Raw genomic sequence first — 10,248 nt, 5'->3', positions numbered from 1 at the left:
TCAAAACATCTCTGTTCCTAAATTTTGAAAAACAATAAATGAATCGTTTAAAGACTTTCTATACAGTAGTACACTCATGTGCATAGATTACAATTACGTGTAGACACATTAACAGTAAGCTACTAAAAACACTGCTGCACTAGTGCTTGACATTTTGCAAAAAGTCACAACAGTCACTCTATGTTCAAAGCTAAAACGCTATGTCGATGTTTTGACTGAGTTTGAATACGGCAATAAGCATGCTTTTAACCACTAACAAACTGTGAAGAAACAACAATTCGAAGATAAATTTTAATTGGTTTTTGATCATCAAATACAGCTTAAGTATTTCATAGGAAACTTAATATGAAGCAATAAGCCACCTTCCTTACCAGAGTGGAATTACAAAATTAATTTCTAGAATACATTCTTTGGTCTGGAGGCAAAAATACAAAAAATATCCTGACATTTTATCAAAAACGAGGAAAACCAAAATTTAAACCAGTGCTTCTTCAACGTTTAGTGGCATGAGCAAATTATTAAGCATAAATTTAATGGCGAAGTTTTGGTCTGGCAATTGTCTAAGTTATAACTTTTTGTAAGCATACAATAAATTAACTTAACTTTAACAATTAAAAACTTTCTGGACCTCAGTAAATCAAAACCAGTTAGGAGAACGTGATCCAGGGGTTGAGAAGCACTGATTTAAACAAGCTGACGAGATTTAAATTGGAAGCAAAGAAGTTAGTTGGCCAACTGTGGCAGCATTACCACACAAATAAAAAATATTAAGAAAAAAATGTTAATTTTTTTAAAGCAAAAAAAAAATTTAAAAATAAAGTAGTATTCTAAACAATTTTAGTTGACGTGATTCCTGAAAAATGTTTAAATAGAAAAAAATTTAAATGATTAGTTTGGGGCAGACATGAATAGGTTGACAAATCATATTAAACATAAGGTTCCTTTTCCTGTGTAGATTGTATGAGCTGATTATACATATTAGTATTGCACAAATCTATATTGGTAGAATGATTGTAAATTAAAGCACTCAGGTGAAAAGTAACCACTAACAATATAGTTGCTAATAAGTGCAGAGTATCATTAATGTACCAGAAGTTCTTAAACTTTTTAAAATGAATCCTTACAGACATAAATATAATCTTCAGTTTACATTTTTTTTTCAATAAAGCAAACTTACTCATGGAGGGGTTTATTAGCTTGTACCCATTTTGGAACCGTACCCCCTTAACAAAAAGAAACAGGACCCCAAGTTTAAGAACCCCTGGTATACACTAGTGTACGTTCCATGTATAACAATAATGTCATCGTTTATATCGGACACTCTTCATGCTACAGAAGATTGAACACTAAAGTTAGATGAAAAGTTTCCACTGATGATGAAAAAAATTTAAATTCCAAATTTAATAAAATCCGATTGTTTTTTTCAAAACACCATTTTACTATTTTTTTAATATTTTTTCCTCGCAAGTGGAAACATGTTAAGATTTTATGGTTTCAATAAAAATGACGATTTTTGAGGAAAAAAAACAATATAGAATCACAAAATCATACAAGCCACTTGGTCTTTCTAGAGTAAAAAGAATAAAACTGTTTACAGTGAATAGAATGCACATCAATTCCTTGGACTACGACCAGGTTTCTTGGGTGGTAATAAATTGGTTTTCTCGCTAGAATCGTGTTGTTTTACCGGGAGGGGTGGGGGAGGCTATGAGAGATATGTTTATGTAAATATAAAGAGGTGGTTTACGTATGCATAAGTTTAAAACACTACTCAAACACATATTACAACACATCTCTCTAACCCAGTTTTTCTTAAACTGGGGTAAATTTACACCGTGGGATAAATTTCTGGATTTAGAGAGTTATTGAGCTACCAATCAATATCCACATCAGTTAATGGGAGAGAAAAATTGTGCCAATCGTACTACCTTACCAGACATTAAACAACTCGCTGCCAAAAAGCAAGGGCATTTGTCGCATTAAATATAACTGATGTAATTAGTTGCATTCCCTTTTTAAAAATGAGCGTCATATTACATATTGGGGAAATTCTGATAAACATTTCTGTTAAAAGGGTAAAGCATACAAACAAGTTTAACAACCACTGCTCTAAACCAAAGTAATAAACTCATAATAATACAGTTTAACACAAAGATAAATTTTGATCATAATATGCATTATGACATCACAACTCACCTTCCTCGTGACAGGAGATGATTTTTCCTCGTGATGTTGATCCGTTTGATGTTTCACTGGAAGAGGAGGAGGACTCTTGTGTCCGGATACTGTTGTGTGATGTAATAAACACAATTATTCTAATAATTACAAACAAATAAAAGGCCAATAAATAAATTGTTACTGTCAGACATAAACATACCCCAGTCAGTTGTTAGGCAAAAAATAACAAAACTTAACGAAGGCAAGAAACTTAAACATCGGCAAATGTTGGAAAGAATGTTGTTTTTCAATCACACATTAATAAACAATGTCATTCAATCATATTGTAATTCTAACAAACTTTTTTTGGCAACTAATACTACCTATCATGGACACATATGTTACATGAAATATACATGGAGGGTGTGGCACTTCATGTGTCTAAGTAGCACTTATTTATTTTATAAATATGAAGATTTGGATCAAACAGTTTACCTGGTTTGCTTCCCAACACCCCGGGTATACCAACTTGACTTTTGGGTCTTCTTGGTCTCTGTGGTGTCAACTACAGATTAAAGTTTGATGATTTTAAAACAAAAACAAACAGTCATGCACATTCCATGCACAATAAACAATTTCCTTCAATGAAAAATCAATAATGAACAAAATGAAGAATATTAGTAGCATCAATTTTAAATTAAAGATGACAAATAAATGTGCACGCTTCTTGTATAATTAATATATTCTTTGATTGTTTTTTTATCACGTACATTTACCTCAACTCAATTTAAAGACATAAAACAAATACAGCATATATTTTTAAACAAAAATCACAACCAACTACTCCATACATTACCTAATCTTAAAATTAAAAATTTTCAAAAATATATTTTTTTAAGATTTAAATAAATTAGCTAAAGTTTGTCACAAAAAGAATTTAAAAATTCTACTCAAACTTTGAACTTATGACTTGGATCTTGATGGAAGATTAAAACATCAGCGAATCATGGATGAATGTAAACCATGGATTGCTTGCCATCTTATGTGGGCGCATTATATTTCTAACATACCACCAACAACAGATGGATGCATCACCTCTTCCCGTAGTTCAACCACTCCACTTCCACTCCCCGTGGACGAAATGGAGGAAACACTTTTATCAAGGGAGTTTGTTGATCCAAAGTTGTTGACGAAGAATTCGGATGTTCGGCTTCCTCGCTTCCCAGGCTTATCAGCGGGTGCCGCTAGAGAGGTGCTTCGGGAAATGACGTTACTCAAGCGTGACGTTGGACGTTTCGCTGGCACTTCTGGTGGGGTGCTGATGAAACATAACGAGGGTGGATAATATTTTACCTTAATAACCAACAAGAATCTCAATCAACCTTTTACAATTTAAATTTATGGTGAAACTATTTTTTCTTACAAAAAACTGGTTGTTTAAAAAAACTTTTAAAATAACGAGCGAGTCAATAATTTTGGCGATTATAAAATACTTTTAGGTGTGGTGGAACAAACCTATCCAATCTAGTTGTCAGGATAAGTTTGAACATAATTTTAAACATCAAGTTAACAATAAAATAATAAAGTTTTGGTTAAATTGAAGCTTACCCATCTGTGAGATGGTAATGATCAGATGTGTTGGATTGCATTGATAGAATCGACTCCGGTCGTGGTTGTTTCATAGACATCACATTTCTTTGAGGAGAAACACGACGCACGGGTCGACCCAACTCAAACACGGGCTGAAAATATATATTTACGATTATGTAGTTTTATGTTTTATGTAAAATTGAAACCCTTAAAACAATAATATATGGACTTAAACATAATTTAAGAAAAAGTTCAAGATGCATTGTAATAAAATGAACACCAGGACTTTAATAATTTTGTTTACTGCAAAGTGCTAATTCTAATTCAGGATTCAAAAGTGCGGTAGGTGTAAAAGTGCCTATTACAAATTCTATGATAATAGTTTGGTTATAATTACCCTTTTTCCATATTGTTTCTCAACATAAGTTTTGAGTTCTTGAAATGAAGATTCCATGTTTTGATGGAAAGGTTGGAGTTGTGAGGGGGCAAGTTCGCCATGCAAGCGAACTCCTTCAGCAAGGAGGGGAACCTGGGGAAGTAGTTGTGTCATATATGATGTAACATATGTGTGCATTTAGCCAGCACCAAGCTGCAAGAGAATGGTGGAGTGCTACCTTAGTAACTGGAATATACCAGGTTCTGCTACCATTGTGCATTTGTGTCGCGATAATGACAAATAGGTTGTCAATAACCTCCATATTTAAATAAGTAACCACATCTACATAATGTTGTGTTGTATAAACCATGTTAAACAAAACCTTATCCATACTTTTATTTTCAATGGAAATTATTGTTTTAAAATATAATAAAATATAAAATGCACTTATGTACTTTATAATTTTATGAGATAACTTTCTTCTCTACAATGTATTTTATGCATCCTCCCCTACTATTTTTGTCAATACTATAAAGCTAAATATTAATAAGTTTCCTCTTCATTTGTTGCAAAAAAATCTCACAGTATTTTTTAAACAAATGACTTTCTTTTATTTCATACATACAACACACCAAGTAATAACATATAAAAAATAATTAAATTTATGACAAATTATTTACAATTTCATCCATGAAGACACAATGCAACCAGTTACAACATATACTTGGTATTGATACTTGATAGTATTTAAGGTTGGTTGGAATAATAAAAATATTGACACATGAATGTGATGCCGGATAAATAAATGAAGGTGAAACATGGTCTCAATTTTTCAAGTTTGTCATAAAAAGTAGAAAGCTTAATGTCAGCTATACATTTGGTGTACAACGCACAGATAAGGTGTTGTACACTAAGTTCAACAGACTCATTGTTATCTTTACACATACGGACATATTTAAATAAACACATCAATGCCTCAAAACTTCGCCCTTTTTTTCCATAGCATTCACCAAGCCTTAAATAAGCATGTTTGCAGATGTTCCTGGCACTTGGTTGGCTGCCTTTTACCATAGACATTACTTTATGCCAACACTTAATTGCAATGTCAAACTTTCCAGTAAATGGCGCAGAATCGGCATACTTTTGTAACATTCTTGATTTCATTACTTCATCACAAAATTGACCATCGTAGGTTTGTTTCAGTTGATCAAAAACTTGAAGCGAGATTTCAAAAACATGACATGCTTCGTGGTGTTTACTGAGCTCATGCAGACAAATTCCAAATGCTTGAATGAAAGTGAATTTTTCACGTAGACTACATGTTGATTCTTTTACTGCATGCAACAATTGAAACAACTCAACAATCTGAACGTCTGAAACAGGCAAACCCAACTTGATAAAACATTTTAACTCCCAAAGCTTTACTTTAAACCTAACAAGGTCAAAATTTGGACACAGAGGATCCAAGTTTTGGCAGATCTCCAAACAAAGCTCATATTCTTCCTTGGACACCTGTTGTTTAGATAGCAACGATCCAATACCAGACAAACAAGCATTGCTACTATGTTTTGTCTGGTTAGGCAAAGACAATTTTCTAATTTCTGCATGCAGCTCCGATTGGAAGTTACACATCAACAAGGCTATGATCTTTCCATCCCATCTTTCTTGCAAACAGCAAAGTTTCAGTGATGTGCCCTTCACAAGTGCGTCATCAAGGAATGAGTGAAAGTTTATGGATGTTTCCATGAAAGAAAGAAAAGATCTTTTGCCCAATAATTCAACCAAACCATTAACAAGTTCTTTATATTCAGAGTGTTCCATAAAAACATCATCTTGTTGTCCCTTTGAATGATAAACTTTAGCACGAACCTCACAAGCCACTGCCACCATGAAGCGCAGATGATGAGCCACCTCTTCACTAAATTCTCCTATTTCTTCTAATTTATTGAAGACATCAAAACAAGAAGATTCTCTCAATGAACAAAATCGACCGAATGCTGAAACAAAGATGGTTGCACTTCTATATATCACTCGCTTCATGTTGTAATTTTGATGTCCTGAAAATGACTTGACTTGTTGAAGAACAACATTTAGGTTTGCCAAGTCATTCCCAATTTGATTACGTAATGCAGTAAAGTTGCTTCTTTCGTCATTGAGTTTTGTTGTAGAATGTGCCTTGTCTTGATAATCAACAAAAACATTCCCATCACCAGCTCAAAACATGTCTTTGATAAAACATCAGCCAAGTAATATCCCTGCTTCAGATCTTCATCACTGTCCAAGTACTTTATCATTTTATCTACTGGTTTAATAAGTTCGGTTCTCCATGGTTTGTTTTTAGTCAATGGCCGTCCCAGTGGAAGTTTGCAAGCATGAGCTACCATCCCGTCAAACGTAACCCCATTGGGTTGGGTGAATAAATAAATAAAAATACCTGGGGTTTATACTTGGAATTGCAACACAGTTGATCATGGTTTCTCCGAGGTTGATTAAGATGATGCAGAAGATTGTGGTGAACCATCTGAAGTACTTTATGATCATCAGCCGATCTTCCCTTTGAGAAACTTCATTTTCAAGAACAATGATGTGTTCGAAATCTGAATACGGGGTGATTTCTGCTCGTACCAAAGAACCCATTCCAACAAGAGCATATTTACAAGGTGGTTTACCCATGATCAAAATACATTCATCACATATGAATCTCATTAACTCTGTGTACCTTCTCGTAATTTTATCCTGAAGATTTTGAACATCTGTAATCTTTTTCTTTTCCATTTCAAGTAATAGATCACCTTCTACATTATATGGAATTATTTCAAGTTGATTAAAACCTTCACCAAAATCTTTCCGAAATTCAGTAAGGATGGTTTTTACAGTAGAAGCAAGAAAAAGTAAATTATAATCAAATCTTATCGCCCCAGATTTCTTCAAAGTATTGGAACAAAAACTTTGCAAATCACTTTTAATTTGATTATTTTGTGGATCTCTTACAATAGCAGCATTTAAGAGAGCTGCAGTGCGCAGAGCATTTAGCTTTTTATTTTTATTTTTTCTTTCATAAATCTTAGCAAGCTTATGAAATATTGGAGCTGATTTATTTGGATGAAGTTCTTTCCCACCAACATCACACAACTTCCTTAATTCTTCAACAAGAATCTTCTCATTCTCGCCAACATCATCTTCTATAAAATCAACTTCATCCATTTTAAAACCTTTCGTACTGTAAAGTTACTCAACAAAATAATACTAACTCGAATGTTCAATTAGTTTCCAATGCGCACATATACATACTACCACTACCTTGTAAATGAATAATGTTAGTTGGATAAATATTTACTCATAAAACAAGCTTCACTCATTTTAAGACCTTCCTTATTGTAAAGTTACTTAACAAAATAAATACCATCTCATTGGTTCAACTACTAGGTGTAGATTTATGTTATCATTACATTGTACTGGAGCAGTGACATTTCATTATTGGCAAAGACTGTTCTTTGTAGTTATAACGAAAGCTGTACTGTTAACCCTTTGGTTGTGTTTGTAAACATATTTTTGCATATTTAGGTGTGCCAGAGTTTGGTCCCTATTTTTTTTTGTCTTTTTCCCTGGTTTTAACTTTAGTTTTTGTAGGTCTGAAACTTGTTGGTAAGTACTCAAACTGGCATGCATTTCCCCAAAAAATATTATTGTTTTAACTTATCAATTGAACATAGCCACATACTCTGGACATTTCCTCCTATTGGTTAATTTCCAACTATTTTTATATTAAAATGTTCATTGGTCTTACTGGTACCTGCTGTATCATATTCTTTACATAAAGTTGGTCTTTGGTAAAAGACATAACAAATCTCTTTATAATTTTTTTATGTATTCACAAAAAAAGCATTCATTATACCAAATCCTTTCTTAAAAAATTTAGTAAAAAGAAACGGTTAAGTTAATCACAGTTAAAGGACATATTTTCTTTTGGGAAATTCCATGCATTGGGGCCACTATTTTTTACTGTGTTAACTGTCAAAGTAATGGCTGCTCATATTAGATTTTTAAAATTTACTTAGAAAAGTAAACTTTTATAATCTGCTAAAATGTGAGTTACCTTCACAATGAGCTGTCTACTAAAACTTACGGTAGATTGCAATCTGCTCTTTGCTATTAGCTTAGCATTTAGAAGTCACCCACTTATTATGTTAATTTACAATGTTGGGAACATTATTTAATTACTTTACATCAATTTTTAGAAAGCGTATAATACATAATACTTTAGTTAAAGACATTCTAACCAACCTGTAGCGCAATGAGGTCTTTTAATCTTGAGACTTTTTCTAAATCATCTGAGTTTTCTTTCATGTAAGTTTCCGTGAAAAATGCCTAAAAACCAATGAACATTAAAATTCATGAAAGTGACTCTAAAATTGTAAAATATATTCCTACAACAACAAAAAATAATTAGGTTCAATATACAGGTTAACAGGTATAAAAAATCTAATACAAAAATTGAAAAATGAGCTAGTGAGCAATACTTTACACAGAGACCAACACAATAGCATATTATAGAAATCCGATGTTTCACAACACACCTTCTCATAGTTGGTGAATCCCCCCATCACCCTTGGGTCAACTACCCCGTTTAACTTCATGGAGAGTGGGTTAATGGGGAACTCGGGGTTCTTGTAATATTTTAAAATCATTTGTCGAATTTCTTCATTGGCAGTTTCCATCGCATCCATTGCATTTTCAAGCGGGCTGATTTCTCTCTGGGTGGAAAATAAATTCACATGATGTCGAGGGTTCCATTTTATTTCAAAGACATTAACTGAAAGCCCTGAATTTAAAGCCAGGGTTTTAAAGCTGATATCCACCAAACTTTCATCACTAAGAACCCACAGATTACAAACCAAATATCTTTCTTCTTCTGATTATTTAACTTATTTTAACATCCCATCTTTGTCACTTTAAATTGCTGGAATACCATTTTGTCTATATTCCATAACTAATGATGTTTCTATGTTATATGGTATACAACAACAAACTAACATTGGTATCCATCAATAAACTAAAGATACCTTCGATGTGTCTTCAATTTCAAACCACCTCAGTATCCCAGGTAGTTTGTACCTCGTTGTGTATGTGTATCTTTCAATCCACATACTCTGTATACGGCAAGAAATATATTTATAAGCAAAGTAAACCTTAGAATTTGAATAAAATCATTTTTTTTTTTAATTAATAAAATCTGTAATTTACTGCAGAAGCAAAAAAATTAAAAACTATTAAACAAAGCTCATAGAATCAACTTTTCTCACATATTTGTTTTATGGACAAAGCAAAGACCTTCTATTTAACACACTTTTGTCAGAGTAAATCAATAAATATTGGTAAACATATTAAATATTATAAAAGTCAATAGTGTTAAGCACGAACAAACACATAATCAACCAACCGCGAACTCGTTGTCTTTATCCTTGGGACCTTTCCTGAATGGCTTGGAATATTGGAACCTCTGTAGTTCGTTTACTTTGTAGAAACTACAATATAAAAGTGGAGGACATGTTTTTTAAGTTTTGAATTATTTTTAGAATCCATAAAAGCTGAGGATCTTAAATTTGGTAAACATAATGCTTAAAGAATCGGACATCTAAGAAATGCAAAATTTCTGGTAAAAAAACAGCGATTACCTTATAATATTTAAAATGATGCCATTCAATTACTTTTTCAACAAAATCAATAAATGTTTCAGACAAATTATTAAATTTGATAATCATGATGTGGAAAAACAATTGTTTTATGACATGTATGGAATGCAGTGTTTACCTTAAAATTTGATCATCTACAGTTTTCCCTTTAAAATGACTGGGAATTTCCATGATTGGAGCCACTGTAAATATCTGGACATCTGTTGGGTGTTGGGTTAAGGAGACAAAAGCAATAGGGGTAAATTACGTGGGAATTAGGGGAGAAAGGGGCATTTTTAGCATTATAGGCAGAGGTAGTAAAATTATGAACATAATATTAGGAAGTTAGAAAATCGTTACGAACCATAAGTGCAACAAACACAATATGTAATATTTAGAAATGAAGGATACACATCTTGTTTGAGTTTTTGATGACATCATCAGGTGGTGAGG

At 32.7% G+C, this 10,248-nt stretch overlaps 1 protein-coding gene and 1 long non-coding RNA gene across 2 annotated transcripts in view; one reads left to right on the top strand and one right to left on the bottom strand.

The window, feature by feature from the left end:
- Positions 1-277: 277 nt before the first annotated feature.
- The window catches only part of LOC100176641 (dedicator of cytokinesis protein 1), a gene marked incomplete in the record, with an annotated part of 28,093 nt that continues 18,122 nt past the window's right edge, over positions 278-10,248 (bottom strand). Inside the window, 12 exon segments of the mRNA XM_018812059.2 lie at positions 278-1,705; positions 2,197-2,285; positions 2,653-2,722; positions 3,253-3,475; positions 3,766-3,899; positions 4,145-4,276; positions 8,408-8,491; positions 8,701-8,877; positions 9,187-9,273; positions 9,564-9,648; positions 9,935-10,016; positions 10,207-10,248. Of these exon segments, the coding sequence (XP_018667604.1) occupies positions 1,613-1,705; positions 2,197-2,285; positions 2,653-2,722; positions 3,253-3,475; positions 3,766-3,899; positions 4,145-4,276; positions 8,408-8,491; positions 8,701-8,877; positions 9,187-9,273; positions 9,564-9,648; positions 9,935-10,016; positions 10,207-10,248 (1,298 nt within the window).
- Positions 4,273-7,207, top strand: LOC113474243. Its single transcript, XR_003395910.1, has 2 exons — positions 4,273-5,813; positions 5,935-7,207. It is a non-coding gene; the product is annotated as an uncharacterized LOC113474243 (long non-coding RNA).

This window comes from Ciona intestinalis, chromosome 5 (assembly GCF_000224145.3).
Source record: "Ciona intestinalis chromosome 5, KH, whole genome shotgun sequence".
In the NCBI taxonomy this organism is placed as follows: domain Eukaryota; kingdom Metazoa; phylum Chordata; class Ascidiacea; order Phlebobranchia; family Cionidae; genus Ciona; species Ciona intestinalis.
Note: the sequence above shows the minus strand (reverse complement) of the source record. Positions and strands in the feature narration are given on the sequence as shown.